The 20,490-nt window shown below is 39.7% G+C and overlaps 1 protein-coding gene across 4 annotated transcripts in view; it reads left to right on the top strand.

Annotated features, from left to right (window-relative positions):
- pcdh11 (protocadherin 11) overlaps window positions 1-20,490 on the top strand; it is a 194,436-nt gene that overhangs the window by 8,610 nt on the left and 165,336 nt on the right. For 3 of the 4 annotated variants that reach the window (XM_061686170.1, XM_061686171.1, XM_061686174.1), the window contains exon 3: window positions 5,378-7,885. In XM_061686170.1, the coding sequence (XP_061542154.1) occupies window positions 5,378-7,885 (2,508 nt within the window). Of the gene's footprint in view, window positions 1-5,377; window positions 7,886-14,003; window positions 14,517-20,490 lie in introns of those variants that run through there. The other variant, XM_061686172.1, reaches the window with a different exon arrangement.

Genomic DNA, 20,490 nt, shown 5'->3' with positions numbered 1-20,490 from the left:
GTTTAGGCATTGTAAATAAAGGAATTTTAGGACAGTGAGACAGAAATGAAAAGTCCACCTTGGAGTCTCAGATTAAGTTGACGTGTTGGTAAAACCGCAATCATCCACATCCCTTTCTGCTGTAATAGCAATTTGCATTTTTAAAGAGTCGCCACACTTCCAAGGCCTCTCCAGCGCAATGTCCTGAATTGTTCATGCCTGGAAAATCACCAAGCAAATGTTTTGCTCATTACAATGATCATCTGCAATCATTTCCGTTGTCCTTTATCACAATATAAAGTGCACAGAAAGTTCCTCTAAGAGCATCCTCCGCACAGTATTCTTGATTTCTTCACTCTCATTAAACTCACAATGAATTTGAGATTAATTTCCTTGTGTTCCAGGTTCCATACGTAAAATTCAGCAGGATTATTGAAAAGTGCCAGGTACATTTTCGACTCTGGTGGTTTTTTTTCTATTCTAAAGTGCAGGAGAAAGTCAAGCGTTTAGTAGGGAAAGAATGTGCAAGCATTTCCTAGAATAGCTCTTGGCTGCTAAGCCACCTTTGGAATACCAATATACGGTCCTGTGAGATTTGTCTGAAAAACACCCTCAGAATGATACTGTAGTTTGGCCAGTTTTCTTGTGTTGTGCTGGCTACAACGTGTGAATTGCTACCATTGTTTTTTTTTTACAAACTCACTGTCACTCCACGTTTGGTGAGCCCAGATTTTCTGTCAAAAAATCCCTGTGCATCATAACACTCTTCCAAAGCTAAGGGGGAACTGTGTAGTTTTATCCTAAACAGTGCTCCAATACCGCAAACAAAAGTTGTTAATCAGGCTTTTGAGAGTGATTCTGGCACTGGTGTGGTCCAACAGTGTGTTTGTCACATCCCCTGAACTGCAGAGATAGGCATCCTTTCAAATGGTCAAGGTCAAAAAAAGAAAAAAAGCAATCTCATGCATGAATGGAGAAAAATGAAAAAGGAGATTATATCACTGTACAGTACTCATTCCTGGGCTAACACAGCATCCAACACTGAAACATACTTAGGACTGAAAGATATTCTTCTTAAATTTTTTTGCTTGGAAGTTTGGCTTTCATACTGACCCCTTTTCTTATTCCACTGAATGAATTCGCAGCATCACACACTACATTAAACTGACTTTAATCTGTGTCAGCATCTTCATACACATTTAAAGTGGGTGTCTTGTTCAAGTCGCCTCGTATAGATCAATGTGCTGCTGCCGGCTATGAAGGCTATGTCTCACTGATAAACTGCATGATGAAGTGGATGTCTGCATTTTAGTTGGCTGATCTCAGTGGCTCCTAGAGTAAGCATTCGACCATTGACCTTGTTTTTTCCAATGTACCGGTACATTGGACCGATGGATGTTGTGGTTTTAGAGTCTAAATTCTGTTAATGCTCAGTGACAAACCACCCCACTAATGGTATTGTGCAACAAAAATATTATTTGAATATTGTTATTCTTCCTCTGATATCTGGAGATTACTATTATCATATAATCAGTTTTTTCCCGTGGCTTTGCCACAGCAGCACTCATGAACAAATTACAAATTCAACCTCCATCAAAGAAGGAGAAAATATGGACCTTTTTTTGTAGTTTAAACTTTTTATTGAAAGTTGTATCAAATAATTATTCTGGATTAAAAATTGTATCATTTATTTTCCTCAAAATTTATTATTTTTGTTTTGTTGTAATAGTCTCGGCGGCACGTTGGTCGACTGGATAGCACATCTGCCTCACAGTTCTGAGGACCGGGGTTCGAATCCCTGCCCCGCCTGTGTGGAGTTTACAGGTTTTCTCCGGGCACTCCGGTTTCCGCCCACATCCCAAAAACGTGTGTTTTTAGGTTGATTGAGGACTCTGAAATTGCCCGTAGGTGTGAATGTGTGTGGGGATGGTTGTTTGTTTCTATGTGCCCTGCGATTGGTTGGCGACCGGTTCAGCTGGATAGGCTCCAGCAGCCCGCGACCCTAGTGAGGGCATGCAGTAAAGAAAATGGATGGATGGATGGATGTAATAGTCTCTGTTTGATGTGAAGATACACCTGTCTACTTTTCTGTCTTCGTCAAATTTATGAAATAACAGTCAGCCAACAAAATAGATAAGATCTGGTAACAAGGATGGTAGTGGAATGAGAAACTAAGACTCACACACCATACCACCACCACCACTGGGCACAGCAGACATACCTGCCCCAAATATTGTGCATCGTGAGATTTCGGCCATTTTTTTCAGTATATTCAAGTCTTGAAAAGTTTTCTCGCAGCTCATTTTAATATGGCCGCACGACGTGACTGCCGTGGCAAATGTTAACACACGGCCTGTCACATTTGCTCATCCCGCCCCCCTACGTTGTCTCACGACATTCCGTTTTGTCCATGGTGGCCTGAAACAGGGCTGGAGTGGCCACCAGGAACGTAATGTAAACATAGCCTAAAGGCCTTTTCACACTGCACTTGCTCAGTGTGAAAGGCCCCTGCGTCAAAAGCGCAACGTCGACGGCAAAATGGGTGCGGCCATTCCATATTTGGAAGTGGTGACGCAACAGCCGAGAAGTAAGTAGGGAGGCTTTTCCCACTGAGTGGACTGCAACTCGGCAATATATATTTTTCTTTATTGGAAAAGAAAGCCCTAACTTTGCTTATTTTGAGAAGGAACCGGGAATGCAGCAGCAAAAAAAGGGAATCTGAATAGCCCATAATAATCTCGGAGTTTAAACTCGTTCATGAGCTTTCTGGTTCCAGAAAGAGCGCTTCGAGGCGTATTTCAGCCTGAGCAAAAGCTTTGAAAGGGAGTTTGAAAGTCTCCCGCAGAGACGTCTCGGTATATTATTTTTCTATTGACCCAGAGGTCGGGGTAGTGGGACAGCGCAATTATTATGCCTTCCTCCATTTCCCCCTTGCTGTTTACAGAAGAAGTCAGCCAAAATAGCACTCAGAAATCACTCCGCTAGCCCCGCTCCCATTGGAGGAGCTTTTTGACATCACCGCGTCAACGCATCACAATAGAACATTTTTCTATCCACACTGAGCGTCAGATACCCTCTGCATTGAATGCACTGACGACTGACAAAACGCACTGACGCCCCCTCAGCACACAAACAATGAATGGGAAAGTCAAGGGCATCAGACACTGTGCCAAGTGCAGTGTGAAAAGGCCTTAAGATCGCTGGTTTCTCTCAATATTATAAAGAGGTGCGAGGGTTTATGAGGGTCATCACCATCATGACAGTCCCTCTGATATATTCCCAACCCAAACTCGATCTCCTCTGAGCTTTAATAAGGTCATCAACTTGACTGAAAGATGCATCCTCTGATAATCTGAGGCGCTCTCTGGAGAAGGGGGGTGAGAAGTCATCCTTTGCTCATCAGCTGCTAGCACTTCCTCTGTTGGCATCCCTCATTCATTTTCATTTAAATTAGGGCAGATTTGATTACACAGTGTACTCCCACATCCACTTTAGTGCCCTGATCCCTATCTAATTATCTCCAAAAATGTTGGCTCATTAGTGCGTTATGAATGATAATTCCTTTACGTTCTTTGACGTACTGTAGCCATTCAGTACGTGTAGTGACAAACAGAGCAAGCTACGGTGTGACGTGTTCCGCACACTTAGCAGTTTGGAGCTGCATCGTCCTTCTTTCTCAGCCTAAGGGTTTCGAGTGAGTGATTCCTAGTAGAATTTTGGCCTTCCCTTGGCCTTCCTGAGATCTTATCACAATCCACCAGACTAATTCTGTATTCAGGAGTGTGCGCAGCCTGAGAGATAGCTCTCCTCATCTTATTGAAATGCACTGGGTGCTGTCTTGTCAGCTGTAAAATTGTGTGAAACCAAGACAAAAGCAACAATGAAATGCTGGCTCATAAATCATCGTGCAACATTCCTTTTGATGCATGCTAACTCAACATCCCACTATTAACATTAGTATTTGGCAAAAATCAGTCTGTCAGTACTAAGCTACTACTGTAACTACAAGCCATTCAAACAACGGATAATTGAAGAGCATTGATAAGTAACAGAGCCACAAGACTGTTGCAAGAAAGCTCTAGTGCAGTGCATTGTGCTGAAAAGCGTTTTTTCTACATTCTCACACAAAGTTTTTCATGCCAGGTTTCTGCATTCCTGCGGGACTTTTGCATGCCATAATGTACCTCAGAAGGTAGCCTGAGAGATCATTGCTGCTGTCAGGGCTGTTTTTAAGTAGTTCTGTCAATCGTCTTGACAACAGTCTCTGCAAGCAATTTGTTTCTGAGTACACAATAATTTACATGCTGAACCTGCATGTTCCCATGTGTCGACTTCACGCTTGCACAAGATTCTAAAAACCTTCGAGGATTGTTGTGTATACAATTTCCCTACTTTAACATGAAAAATGTATCTTAATCTCATTTGATGGCTGTGCATAGACGGAGTAATCACTTCCAACATTATGTGCAGCATGAAGCTTATCTTTTTAAAGAGAACCCTTTTTCTTCTTTCACCATGAAACTGCTTCTGACTGAAAGAGCTTCAAAGAGCTTCTTTGTTTCATAATGTGCATGCAGCTCATTCATGGGCTTGATCTTTTTATTTCCCCTCTCTCTCGCTCTCTCTCTCTCTCTCTCTCTCTCTCTCTCTCTTTCCCTCTGTCTTGCTCTCTTAGCCCCACACCCAACATCCCCCCTATGCTTACATCCGCCCCCTTCTGTTTGAATCTGTGCATAGAGCCATACCTGTTAGAAACTCTAAACACTAGTGCTATTTTTCGAGAGGAATGCAATTAAGTTTACAACTATTGCCAGTTCTTTCAGTTTTTAATTTGGAATTAAATAAACATATGATATCAGAAAATCTGATGTGAAGCCTAAGGATGTAGTACTGTTGGATAACTAGGGGTCTTGAGTGATTACAATGAATGGCCACATTTTAAAAAGGCCTGATTGACTTTAGGTTTCATTCATGTTGTGAAGCCTGCAGTGATTGAACCGATTGCAGCTTTGATATAGGCTGTTGATGGGCATGTTTTTGATTTGAGATGTGAACATAGTACTGTACATACAGTAGCCTTACTTCAAGATCAGACTCTCAGACTATTTAATTGTAGTCTTTGCATTCATCATAGGTTAAAAGTTTGATCAAAATTGCAGTACTAAGATTATCTAACCTTAGGAACTTCTTTAACAACCTGTAATGGCTTTTTAAAACTGTGAAAGTGCAAAGGTGATATAGTACTACAGTCCAGCGAATATTAAGGGCCAATCATTTTCATATACCTCTACATAAGAAACTTAGAGCACAGCACCAGAAAAACAGAATTTATAGTGTATATATTGTCATTTTGAGTAGGGGAGTGAGTGTGACTTAGTATTTTGTTTTGTCTTTTCAGAGTGTCGGAGAATTTGGCTTAGACATCATTGAGACACCTGAGGGTGACAAGTGGCCACAGTTGATCGTTCAGCAGAACTTGGACCGTGAGCAGAAGGATACCTTTGTCATGAAGATAAAGGTGGAAGATGGTGGTAAACCTCCCAAGTCCAGCACTGCTATCCTCCAAGTCACCATCTCCGACGTCAATGACAATCGTCCTGTCTTCAAGGATAGCGAGTTGGAGGTCACGGTACCAGAGAATGCCCCCACAGGGACTTCGGTTGTTCAGCTTCATGCAACGGATGCAGACCTAGGGTCCAATGCCCAGATTCACTTCGCCTTCAGTAACCAGATCTCTGCCTCTACCAAACGCCACTTTGCCGTTGATAGCACGACAGGATTGATCACCGTAAAGCAGTCACTGGACAGGGAGTTGACTCCTGTTCACAAACTTATTGTTCTGGCCAGTGACGGCAGCTCAACGCCCTCAAGGGCCACAGTGACTATCAATGTTACAGATGTTAATGACAATGTTCCCTCCATTGACACACGTTATATAATCAATTTGGTGAACGGGACTGTGCTGTTGTCTGAGAATGCCCCGCTCAACACCAAAATAGCCCTCATCACAGTTACAGACAGAGATGCAGATCTCTATGGAAAAGTCACCTGCTATACTGACCATGATGTTCCATTTCGTCTGAAACCTGTCTTTAATGATCAGTTTTTACTAGAGACAGCTGCTCCCCTGGATTATGAGACAACTAGAGAATATGCAATTAGGATAGTAGCCTCGGATAGGGGGACGCCTCCTTTGAACACTTCAGCTATGGTTTTAATTAAAATCAAAGATGAGAACGACAATGTGCCCATCTTCCCCCAGCCAGAAATTCAACTTTCCATACCAGAGAATAATGACCCGTCATCACAGTTAATAAAAATCAGTGCCACTGATGCAGACAGCGGACATAATGCAGAGATTATTTATACCCTGGGCCCTGATGCACCCGACGGGTTTAATATAGACAGACAGTCAGGAATCCTTTCGGTTGGCAAACGACTGGACAGAGAGAAGCAGGAGGGGTATTCATTCACTGTCATAGGCAGGGACAATGGTTCATCATCCCTGCAGAGCAATGTCACTGTCAGGCTAATCGTTCAGGACCTTAATGACAACAGTCCAGCTTTCACACACCCCGAGTACAACTTCTATGTGCCAGAAAACCTTCCTCTGTTTGGAACTGTGGGTTTAATTACAGTGACAGACGCCGATGCAGGAGATAACGCTGTTGTGACTCTGTCCATTTTGAATGGGAAAGATCATTTCATCATTGACCCTCAAACTGGCGTAATCAAGCCCAATATCACCTTTGATCGGGAGCAGCAGAGCTCTTACACTTTTATGGTCAAGGCAGTGGATGGAGGACAACCTCCTAGCTCTTCCTATGCTAAGGTCACTATAAATGTGGTTGATGTAAATGACAATCGCCCTGTGTTTGTTGTTCCTGCTTCCAATTACTCATATGACCTAGTGCGGACCACCACCACCCCTGGTGATGTTGTTACAAGAGCGTTTGCCATTGACAATGACACAGGTATGAATGCTGAGCTCCAGTATAGCATTACCAGCAGCATCATCATCACATCTCGAGTCTCCCCTCGAGGCCTATTCTCCATCGACAAAACAACAGGCAACATAACACTGCAAGAGAAAATTGTGGCAGCGGATCAAGGGCTGCATAGGCTGGTTGTCAAAGTCAAAGATCTTGGGCAGCCGGAATCATTACAAGCTATTGCACTTATTCATTTATTTGTCAATGACACTGTTTCAAATGCCACTTTTATCCAAGAGCAGCTACAGAAAAGCATGGAGACGCCACTGGACCGAAACATAGGGGACAGTGAGGTAACAACACAGGCTAACGGATATGTGATTGTTGTCATAGCTATCATAGCTGGGACCATGACTGTCATCTTGGTGATATTTGTGACTGCCTTGGTGCGCTGCCGACAGACACCCAGACACAAAGTGGTGCAGAAGGGCAAGCAGAACGGTGAGTGGGTGTCACCAAACCAAGAGAACCGTCAAATCAAAAAAAAGAAGAAGAGAAAGAAGCGATCCCCTAAGAGCCTCCTTCTGAACTTTGTGACCATAGATGAATCTAAGCCTGACGACCCTACACATGAGCATGTTAATGGTACGCTGGATCTCCCTGTGGAGCTAGAGGAGCAAACCATGGGGAAGTACAACTGGGCAACCACACCCACCACCTTCAAACCCGACAGCCCGGACTTAGCCAAGCATTACAAATCTGCATCCCCTCAGCCTACATTTCAAATCAAACCAGAGACTCCGGTGGCCCCAAAGAAGCATCACGTGATCCAGGAGCTCCCTTTGGACAACACATTTGTGGTGGGCTGTGACACACTCTCCAAGTGCTCATCGACGAGCTCCGACCCATACAGTGTCTCAGAGTGCGGCTGTCAGGGGGGATTCAAGACTCCAGGGCAAATCACCACCCGACAGGTAATTCATGACTTCTTTTTTCAACCCGCCCACACTAGTCCCCATTCACACTTCCCCTGCTGCCCCAAGGTAGTTGATTTGACAGGACGAAGGTGGCAATATGGAGCACAAAAACATTCCAAGACAAGCCAGGAAAATGTTTACATGAATGACAATTGCACTTGAAATTATAATGAAATTCATCACACAAGTGAGGCGCCATAATCTTGTATGCACTCTCCTTTATAAGCAATCGTAATTGCATAAGCATACATGTGCAGGCTAATTTCACATTTGGAGCTTGATTAACAGCAGAAGTGCAATTTTGATTATTGGGTCGTTTGAATTTGGAGGCTTTATTTTTTAATCACACTTCATACTGATTGTCACCTTCACCTAGTATGGAGCCAAGAAATTACCCAGTTTTTTTTTTTGTGTGTTTTTGTTGTTGTTGGTATTTTGTTTTTTTTTAAATTCTGATAGAAATCAACAATTCGGATAAACAACTATTGTCAGTGTACTTTCTGATGCTAAAAATCATCGATCCAATAGAAAATTATAAATCCGCTGCATGTGGCTGTTTACTTAAAACTCAACAACTCCATAAAGCTGGCACTGTTTGCTGTAACTACTATTGCAAGGAGGACTATTAGTACAATAAAAATCCAGCTATTCATCCATCGCAGTTATTGCACACCCACTTTAAGAGTGAGTGCCTGCATCATAGCCTTTTTCGAGTATGTTATGAGCAGTGATTACTGAACTGGACGCGGTCAAGCGCTGAGTTAAGCTGTGTGCAAATATTTAGATTTCCATTTAAACCAAACAAGCAAAAAGTAAACCCAGCAACCAGGTTGACGGAGACTTCTCACTTAATCAGCAATTTTGGAAAAAGTGAAACTGTCCTGGTTTTATTGTGCAGGAAGTTGTTTCATCACAGAATGTTTCATGGGAAAGCTCGTTTAAATGAGGTAGTACAGCAAAGGACTTATGATTCCATAAAGAGAAATGTGCCAAATGTGAAGTACCCCAATAAATAAAGGCGGTTGAGGGGAATTAATGTAAATCAGAGGTAAGGAGAGGTGGCCTTGCTCGGTGCCGACAGCAAGAGCACAGTGCTGCGGGGAAGACGGAGTACTGCTCGGGGTGGGGGAAGGAGGAGGGGTCGCAGGGATCAAGGTGACGCAGAGCTTTGAGACCAATATACTTAAATACCAAGGGAGCACTAGTCCATAAAAAGCCTGCCCGTCCGACGTTACATTTAGCTCATAAACGATCTTCTTTAATGACCCCAATTACTGTTATAAATTGCATATGTAGATACACTTTCAGTACTTTGTTTAAATTCGCATCCAGGTCGAGGTTTGCCTTTTTACTGTGTTGTAGTTTGTTTTCAAAAAGATACTGAGAAGTTCGACAGTCATATGCCCAATTCATATTACATACAGATTTTGGACATACTGGTATTTGTCCTCAAAATAGCAGCACATTTGAAAAAATAAATCCTGTACAGTAAATCAAGGTTGCAATTCAATGACACTCTAGGTTGCTGTTTATCTGGTGGCAAATGTGCTCTTGATTGTTTTTGCCTTGTTTTCTTTTTTCTTCTTTACCCTTTTTGTGGATTTAGTTGTGCTTCGGTTGACTTTCATTTCTGTCACGTTTACAATTATGAAATCTGCCATTCAGACAGTTCTGGATCACTGCCATGATATTGCATCAATCTTTTGATTTTGTTTGATGAGGTCTTTGCTTTTGTTTATTGTTTTACGAACGTGTGTGTGTGTGTTTTCTTTTGCTTTTTGATTCCTATAGTTTATTTTATTTATGACATCCAGAAAGCCTAAACATTACTCTTGGCATGGTTCATCTGAATTACTGTTTATCCCACTAAGTATTATGCTCAGGATAAATTATGAGGACATCCACACTGAACATATATTCATTCGCTTCATCACCTTTTTTTGAAAACGTGGTTATAAGCCACGCTCTGTCTGACATGGTGTGTAATACATAAGGCTACTACAGCCCTGAGTACTAAAGATTTAATTCACAATATGTTTACATGATCCATTCATAACCTGTCAGAATGATTTTGCCCCCTCATTGAGGTTGTGGCTGTCCTGAAAGATGTTAAAATATTCCTCACCTTTGAATTATATTATCCTCTTGGATTTTGAGCGTTGCAGATTGCAACTGATTTTCACTTGCCTTGCCAGGGAAATAAAGTATCTTTAGAATCAATTTAAAATTAATCCATATATGATAACCAAACATTCTATCCAATCATATATTGCTCTGTGGAACTTTGATACTTTGATTGATACAACTCTGATACTTTGATTGATACAAGCACCCCAAAATATTTTCAAGATTATCTAGGAAAATAAATCCTCATTAGTTGAAATTTCCAACCATATTTTCAGCAGTTATTATAATATGATATTCTTTTGCCCCCTTAAGCATTTGACAAGTGTTGGCTCCCACTTTAGACATTAGATTTCCCTCCAGTTTTAAGTGTGATTATTTAAAGCCTATGTCATGGAGAAAAAAAAGCACGATGAAAATCTGTGGCTGCAAAGGTTAATTAAATGCACCAAAGGGTTAATCACTCGTAATACAGTATGATTAAAATCGCTGTAATTAGGTTTCGTATAAGGCTGATAAAAGAAGGGAAGGAGGTGGTGATCCGCTAAGATGACACTTGGATGTGTCAGCCTCAGATCCCAAAGTGATGTACTAATCGATGTTTGTTTACTGGGACTCTTTTATAAAACAATCTCTATGTTATATCATTGCTGTATTTTTAAATACATTGTATATTTATGAATGACGAAGGAAGAAGGATCTGTTCAACAATTAGTTTGTGGAGACAATTTCAAATGAGGCCCTTAAACTGTAATAGGAGACACCAAAAAAAAAAAAAAAAATCAACAATCATAATCCTAATTAAAAACAATCAATGAGAGCTTTGTTTGTTGTTTTGTTTGTTCTATAGAAGTGACTGGTGTAGGTATTTTAATATACTATACCTCTAACCCAGGGCTCTAAAGTGTGACAGTGCACCTAAAAACACAATAGGTCGCACGGGTGCACCTACTCCACCTAGCGAAAAAAAAATATCTCTGCGACTTTGAAAACACAAGCATTAAACCCGTTGTGGTTTTAAACCAATCAGAATTAATGAAGGGCTCTAGCCCCCTCTGATTGGCCGTGGTTTTGTGCGTGTGTGTGTGTGTGTGTGTGTTTGTGTTTGCGTGTGTACATTCAAAATGCGGGTGCTGCAGTCAGACAGAGGTGCTATCATAGTTGAAGTTGTTTTCCAACAGCTAGCATGTAGCTGTACAATTACAGAATGTTGATTCGGCATAAATTGAAGTTAGAATTGAGTTCCAAAGCCTTATGCCACAGCGACGATATGGGAACATTTTGGATCCAATCCAGACGAACGTGACCATCCCACTAAAACCAACAAGCTTGTCGAATCACAACAAAAACTGACAACACATCATAAACCTCAAGTGACAAAATCCATTTAAAACATAACCATCCCCCAATTTATTCAGCTGGCAACAGAAAACAGAGTGGGACATTTCCTTTCTTTGCTCAACAATGCAAATGTTACAGTGTTTATTGACACACGTTCACATTTAGAGTACAGCTTTACTCACTTTAAGAGATGCAACCCTTCAACACATTGAGAAACAAAAATTTAAATAAATGCTGCAGTCTTTTGACAGGAAATACGAATCTTGACGCAAAACAACGTGCTTTGATCGACTGGTATTGCTGTTAATTAATGTTGTTACTTTGGACTTTTTCTTAACCAACTAGAAACTTGATTGGCAGGATATTTCCTGTTAAAGTATTAATCATTTTTTTAAGTGCAATTTTTGTCAACAAAGCCTGAGTCTTTTTTATTTATATATATTTTTTTATTTATCAAAGCTATTTTATTCATTGTTTCACATTTCAATGCCAGTGTTCAATATTCTAGAGCATTAAAAGATAATGGTTAATGGTTAAAGGAAGTAGTTGACTTATTATGCTCTAATATCAATATATATATATAATATTAGCAGCATCATAAAAAACAACAATAGTAATGATAGTATCGTTTATTGTGATAGGTTCTGAGGATGTTATTGTGACGGGCCTATGTGAGTGGCCAAGGCCCATCAGATTTAGAGTGGAAATAGCCATGAATGATAAAATGAAAAGAATGATTGACAACATCCTCATGAAGAATGTTAAGGCCTGATTCGTCTGAAAGTGCTCACTAACGCTTTGACACGAATCACTTTAAGCACCAACACTTCTCATTAAGTTACCTGTGTTTTAGAATTGTGCTTCAAATAAAGAACTTTATGTTGACCAGATTGTTAGTTAATCATTTACCAGTCAGTATTGCCTTAAAAGACAGGAAGTTTTTTTTTTATTTTTTAAAGAGTAAACCTGTAAAACGGGGGTGTTGAATGTGAGGCGGTTTAAATTTTGGGTGCACCTAACTTTTGTACTGGCGCATCCAAGAAAGAATTTAGGCGCACCAGTGCAACCTGTGCAAAATGTTAGTCGAGAGCCCTGCTCTAACACACTCGTGCTTCATACTCACTGAAAGCTGCTAAAAATAATGTATAAAAAAAAAAATTCACCCAGTCTAGAAAAACACCCACATGCAGAGTAGCTTATGGGCTAAGGTCACCAAAATGCTTCCAGGGACTATACAGATGTAGCTGTTAAAGAGTACCTCTTGTAAAAGATACTTACGAGACTACAGATTTGTACTACCATATGTCTCCATTATAAAGCGACAATACCCCTCCCGCCAAACACGCACACACACACACACACTCGCGCGCACGCATACACACTTCCCACTCTTCCTAGATTTTACATGTTTTATCATTTTCTTTTCATTTATGTGATGCATTGTCTTGGTGGTCAACCTTCTCACCAGTGATCAGTAGCACATGTGATGGTGTGCACTTAAGCAGGGGCTGATTAAGCATGCGCCACCTTGTTTGCCCGATCTTCAACATCACGCCAACATGCAGGCAGACGACTAACCCATTTTTTTTCGTTGACCCTTTATTGAAGGGCGTTTATGGTCTTCTCTAATGGCTAAATAGATGACAAACTAATGTACTGAGGCATACCTCTTACTCAATTGTTCACACCTTTTGGATAAACTAGAACAGAGATTATAAGCAAGATTCTCTCTCAGATCAAACATCAGTGACCTCTGACCTCACAAAATGATCACAGATGTTGACTAAAATCTTCTAGAAAGTCTTTCCATATGTGTGGGAGTTGTTATATCTGTAAAGGGGCGAACCAGCAACAAATATTGTTGGTGTCACAGCCAATACCTTTGCATTGTGATGCATTTTTTAGGCTAAAAATCCAGATACAAACCACTTATTGGTGCTTGTGGTGACCATGATTTCAAATACCATGATTTCACAACATTTTGGAAATGATAAAGCACCAAATATTGATATATGCATATTTTCAAAATTCATCATGTTTGGTTTCTTTTATTGAGTCATTGCATCCAAACCAACTTCCTTATACGAGCACTGTTGTGTATTGTCTCTGTGTGAGTCACATTCTCAGGCTCTTTCTCTCTCTCCCAGTCAATGCCAGTTTGTGCTGCTTAAACTATGAAAACAACAGCACCATGTAATATTCTGTACATATCAGAGGACCCACTGGCAAGGGTCCGAAATACTTGGCCTAAATTCATCCAGATTTTGTTGTCTGAGTGGGGCGAAGAGTGCTAGCCTGGTGTCGTGGGAGACAAATTGGGAGTGAGAATTGGATGTGATTATATGATCTGATAAGTACAGGAAAAAAAATGCACAAATCAATAGCATTCTTCAAGGAAACCTGACATGAAAATGAAGTGATTGCCAGCCATCCCTTGAAGAATGCTTTTTTGAAATCTTTATTTGATGATCTTTATCACAATCACTTTAGACATTTGTATTATTATTATTCTTTTGTTTTTCTTTGTTTATTTTTTGTATTCCGTGTTGAGTGTAGCCTGGCACTGATAAGGCTACAGTTTAGACTGCTCAGTGCTGGATGATATTGTAACTCCAATCTCCCTATATCTGTCTGTCTCTCTATATTTCAGGAGACTGCACTGAAACCACCACACTATGGCACACTCTGTGGCACAGGTACAGCTCGCTCCCACAGGATTAAAATCAATCTCTAGCTCCCACTACCTAAAGAGAGAGAGAAAAAGAGAGAATGAAAAAGATGGGACAGAGAAAAGAGAGAGAGCGTGAGGGCAGAAGGCAGGAAGTGACAAGGTGAACAAGTACTTTACTGCCTGTACAGCCTCAAAGCTTACCTCTTCATACAAACATGGGGGTGGAAGAGAGAGGGAAAAAAGGAGGGGGGGGGGGGCTGAAAAAAAGCAAGACAGTTAATGTTTTCCTGCTTGAAACATGACAAAGATCCTCTTGTAAAATGTGTTGGAAGTATGACTTGTGTTTTGATTCCAATGGCATGACCTAGAACTCCAGCACCCATGCTGTAAAATAGGTGTGTGTCAATACATCTGTAAAGTATGTTTATACTGTATGTATGTATGTATGTGTATCTAATACAGAGTTGATGGTGTTTATATTTATTAAGTACATTTCCCTTTTTTTTTTTTTTTTTTTTTTTTTTGCAAAGCTGCCTAATGGCATTTTATTGTCTTAATTTTTTCCACATAAATTTCCATATGCGCTTGCTCGCAGAACTAATGACTTAATACGTATTTATGCTGCAAGGTCTACTGGCCCGTAGGCTGCCGCTAGTGCACACATCATAGTAAATTCCTTTTCACCTTTTGCCATCCTGTTTTTTGTTAGTGCACCCAATATCCTACCCACTACGCTTCTGATTGCCTTGTTGTTTTTACACTGGGAGAAGTGGTCGAACAAGTTTAATACTTTGAGATAAGCCACAATCAAATGGGGTTATAATAAAAGGCTGTGTACGTAGGGCAGATTTGAAGAGCACTAAGCCTGACCTTTTGCGTGTCACTTTAAATTCCCAAGTTGGGAAATGGTTTAACTTGCAGATAGATATTAAAATGACTCCAGATGGTTAAAATGACCACCAAAAAAAAAAAAAAAAAAAAAAATAGAATGACAAATCCGCTTTAATATTAGGTTGACAGGCTTACAAGTGAAAGTAACATGCTTGCACTTCTTTACACTTGCGGGAATCTTTTTTATAGTTGACAAGAACATTGAGCACCAAACCTTGTGACCTCTTGTTCATCTTTCTGCACACATCTCACAGCATTGCTATGGCACAAACTGGTCTTGACTAGATCATTTCTGAATTGACTGGCAGGTGTGATCAACATTGATAAGTTACTTGAATGAGGCCTGCAATGCATCTGCAGTATATACATATAAGCATAGCATTAGACTCCAAAAAATAGACATAGACAGTCAATTTTAAATGTACAGACGGGCTGGACCAGAAACTGCAGTGTAGTTGAATAGTGACATTTTTGCACCAGCAGCCTCTCTCATTCTGTGCCATGACTCAAGCAACTATGTCTATTTTTAAAGCTTTTTAATTGTGTTTCCTTCTTGTGAGGCAGGTTGTTATTATTGGAGGAGGTATATACTGTACATGTAATTATGGTATCAAATGTATTCACTTCTGCATAGGACCTACAACATGACGTATCCATAGCATCCTAGCACTGTAATGATTAGATTTGGCTGATCGTTGGGGAAACAACAAAAATACTTATGAATTTGAAATCTATTGTTGTAAGGGAGACAGACAACCTCACTTTTATTCAATGTGAAGTACAATATGCACCTTACATAAACTTTGTGTTTGACTGATTTGCCGGTGTGGATAAAACTGTAACTGTTAAATGTATGTGTGCGCTTCAAAAATTTATTAAAGTCTTTTGCATTGTACTGCAAATTTTGATGACTGATTATTTATTGTTATGAACCGCTCACAATTGTTTGCCTCGCACTCATTGGCGTTTCCCTGTAAATTACTAAGTGGGGACTAAAATCTGTAGAGACTAGCACTCCACAACTTTAATGAAAAATGTATTTTATAGACTGATGCAGTTACATTTCCTCTCGGACACACTAACCTGAAATTCCACAAAGGGCTTTCAATGAGGGTTTAAATGTTGATTTTATATTTATTGTATATGTTTTTAAATTGTTCTTGAAATGTTAAATCTTATTATTAAGTAACTCAGAATGTTATTCGAGCTGTGGGACAATGCCATGCTGAGTCACTTTTTTTTGTTTTTTGTTTTTTTAATCAACATCAATAATAATAAAACTATTTTAAAACAAAAGTACTAAAGACTAAAGCCATTAATCAATACGTTAGCAAATAAGGAGCTGGAGTGGACCCCTTATCTGCATCTTAATGTTATTTCTCATCTTGTCAAGACATTTCTGACAATATCTATATAGAACTAGAGACTATAACAGAGCCCTGACTCTAACCAACCACACATTTGGGATGAGCTACAACAGAGGTTGTGAACCCAGGTACATCACTTAAAACAAGAAATTCAAACTAATACTACTATCATCATGAAATTAATAATTGGAAAAGTACATTAAAAGATTGCTAAAATCTCAAATCCGGTACAATCTGACCTTGGGAGTCTTACCCTGATGGTCATAGGGAAGCCTTAAGACAATTTCACTGCAAAAACAAAACAAAAAAAATACTGGAAACTTTGTTGAACTATTCGTTTGTTTGGTTTCCAAAGCTTCAATATATATATATATCAACCTTTTCAACTAGTCCCGGGTGATTCCCGCCTCTCACCCACAGTAAGAAAATGCATGGATATACAGTATACTCTATATACTATACAGGTATGTATGTCATAATTCTCTCCAATGTGAAATGGCTTTTATTTTGCCAGCCTCTTGTCCTGAGATTTAGTGAGTTATTGTACAGAAACTATTGCACTGCGAGTACTATTATTAGAGGACTGATTTTATTTTATGGACATTGTGTGCAAATTCCTGGTATTCTAGAAGGTTTTAATCTTGCTCCATCCGTTCTTGAGCCTTACGAACTTGAGGCCAAACCAAAGACATGTCGTCATTACAACTGGATTATTTAAACTGAACAATTTTATTGTATAGTGCATTTCTATAGCACATTTCTGAGAGTAATACTGTTCATTAGGAACAGATTACTGATAAAAAGTTATGGAAATGTGGTGGAGTCACATCCTTTGAAGTGCTAGAATGGAAGCTTTTTTTGGAACAACACATTTCATTTTGGGTTTCTCCTCCATGAAAGCTGATAATGATGAGCTGATAATGATAACCCCGCTGTTCTGGTGTACAGTAGTGCACAAACACATCTGAGAGGAGGAATTATGTGAGAAGAAGCAGCACAATAACCGCTGCTCCAACTCCGTGTTTTGCACATTTGATCCAAAAATACAGACTTGAAAGGAACAAAACAAAGAATAGACAATGAGAAATGTTTAATTGCTAATCAAAGTTATTTCATATTCTCAAACGGAGAGAGCTAATCAGTTCCCGCTGGGGAAAGTGTCCTTGGTGGTTTGAGAAAATGGCTGACACTCAAGTGGAGCATTCTCGTATAGGGTGCAGAAATGTCAGCCTTCTATTAATACATTCATAAATGCCTCGTACCTACTTTAAAACATTTCTTGCGTAGATCTTACGATATATGTATCTCTTTGAGGTGGATAAATTATCATTTGATTTTCAATGTTAGGCACAATGAGACAATGAAATGTTTTCAAATGAGACATGAATAGATTTATTAAACAAAGGGGCAGCAATAATGAGACTAACAATCATGCATGTATTTTTCTGATGATTCTTGTCAAGACAAGGATGACAAAATAAAGTACAGTAATAGAAGTGATAAAATAAACGACACGAGCATAAGTTGCAATGAAAGAGAAAGTGTTTTTTTTTTGGAGCCGTGTAACGCGTGTTCTGTGGTTTTGACAGGAAAGTGCAGTTGTTAATGCCATTATGTAATTGTGATTTTGACCAGCTCGCCAGTGACTATTATCATCCATAAAATGGCTTTTAAGTGTTGTCCCTGTGACTTTTATTCACTACATGTGACTGGAAAGATGTTTTTTGTTTTATGCTGACACAGATTTATGACTCTTGACGTATATTCAATTTCATACAACAGCACAAGCGATTGTCACGCTTTGTTTGTCGACATAATACAATGATATATCTGCAATTGAAGCAGCAGACCCAGCAGCTCATTGGGCTGCATTGAAGCTTCCTATGGTTTTCATTAGTTACATAGTTGTTTTGTGTTCTTTTTCCTTATTTGGCATTCACAGTCAGACTGCAGCTCCAAAAGTACAATCACCAAAGGCTGTGTTCAAGCATCTTTACGGTGTGTTTAAAAAAAAAAAAAAAAGTGATAATAACGAAAAGATATATTCTTATGAAATATACATGAATGACTCATTCACTCCATGACACTGACTATGCAATCAGTCAAATCAACTCCTATATTAAAGGGGACGATTGACATGTTAAAATTGCTAGCAACATTTGAATGTAGCCTCACTTCAATAATCCCCAACCCACCGCCCCGGAGTCTCTGACCAAAGCCTCATTAATGCGTACGAGCGCAATTCTCAAGCATCGCTGTCCATGATGGCATGCGATTATGAAAGTGTGTTGTCGTGATGAATAGTCACAGAGAACACGCATCCAGATTCAACAAAATCACAGCACGTACGTAATTTAGCGTTACCACAACAAACAAGCTGACTTTCGCCACGCCTGCTACACGGGTAAGGTGAATTATACCATATAAACATCCATCCATTTTCTACACTGCTGATCCTCACTAGGGTCGTGGACAGGCTGGAGCCAGACCATATAACATTATAACACTAAATGTTATTGAATTTATATTTTTTTATGTACAATCAAAAAGAGGTGATAAACCTACCCGTTAAACTGAAATGTTACTTATTCCTTTGACTTCTGATTCCTCTCAACTATCTGAGCTCATATGTTCACTCGTGTTTTTGTATTGGGATCTGTTCAATTCATTTTTTTATGCTTCTGTATGCCAATCATATGCCCAATCGTATTCCCAAATAAGGGATTGGGCATGATTTTTATTTTTTTTTCAGAGGTGGATATTCTGCAGTAGGTTCAGTAAAACTCCTGAAGCCCTAGGTCACAGGTCACTGCAGTTCTGTCTGATTGGGTTTTATTTTCTCAGGTGCAGTGTTTTTTTGTTTGTTTTTAAAAAAAATCTAATTAGTGGTACAAGATGGAGCCATGAGATGATATATATCATATACTACTGTCAGCTCATTATGAGAGTTTTAACAAATATGGCGAAAAGTGATCTTTTAAATTGAAAACTCCTTTTTAAGTACAGCCCAAATTAAAGAGGGCTAGATAAAGAAAACAAAAAAAAAAAACAGCAACCTTTGTATCCATTAGCTGCAGATAGTGGATTGACAATTCAAGTCTCAAGTCTCCTTCATATGGCACACGTTTTTAAATTACTCTATTTGAGATGTATGCCCATTCATTTTTATAAATCTATCAAATGAAGAGCAATTATTGCTGAAGATAGATTCCAAATGAGCAAAACAGCAATTGTGTCGAGGGGATGACATGAACGTGGCCAGGGGCAGTACTGTTCATCTGAGCAGAAGTTATTTATGCATGGACTGCACAGTGGTGAAGGAAGCAAGAAGCTGCTGTCTTTCAGTTGCGCTCCACTCAGGCCAATGCTTCACACAATTGCTGCCCCATCTCTGCCAAACTGAATAATTCAATCTGCCCTCCTACCGCCACTACAGCGACCACCTCCAGAGCTGTGGTGGTCAAGCTACATTTGTGTGTGCACCAATCAAATCAGATTGGAAGCTCGCCGAGTGATTCTTTCTTAGACTCTCTGCAGCGCTACAGCCAGGGGATTGTTTTCATTGAAAACAATTCCGTTGATTAAACGAGGTGTGACTGCAGAGTAGGGATCAGAGGAACATCGATTGCTTGTACAAATGTTTGTTCAATGTTAAAAGTGTGATCAAAAGTAATGCACAAGGACCACGCATGTAGCTGGTGTGCCACATTGAGGGTTAATGCAAAGAAATTAATCTCTACTTCTCTACCTCATGTACGATTATCAATGCTGTTGTGCTTTATCTTTTTTTGGGGTCTGTATGTTTTGAGTGTACGTTCCAAATATTACAGTATCCGGATAAATGAGATTGAAAAGCAGTACTTATGTGACACCCTTGCCATTTTCATCACCCTAACCCCTCCCCTTTTTTGAAGTAATCATTGTTGAACATTAGTTGTGCTCATGTTGCCTTACCACTAATCCCCCTTTAACACAGAGCTAAACACAATAAAAAAAGATTTAATTTACCATTCTTTTCTATTGCTATGTTGTTTTTGCTCTTAGTAGCAACCATGCTACAGATGGTGCATTTGCATTCTGCGTACACTTGACCCCGCAGACGCAGCTTGCATTGAATGTGTCCCTCATTGCATCTTCTTTGAAGCATACAGTGTGAAGCCTGACCAGCAATCTATCATGCTGTTAGGGCTAATACATGGAATTTTCCA

The sequence above is a fragment of the Phycodurus eques genome, chromosome 9 (assembly GCF_024500275.1).
Source record: "Phycodurus eques isolate BA_2022a chromosome 9, UOR_Pequ_1.1, whole genome shotgun sequence".
Classification (NCBI taxonomy): domain Eukaryota; kingdom Metazoa; phylum Chordata; class Actinopteri; order Syngnathiformes; family Syngnathidae; genus Phycodurus; species Phycodurus eques.
Note: the sequence above shows the minus strand (reverse complement) of the source record. Positions and strands in the feature narration are given on the sequence as shown.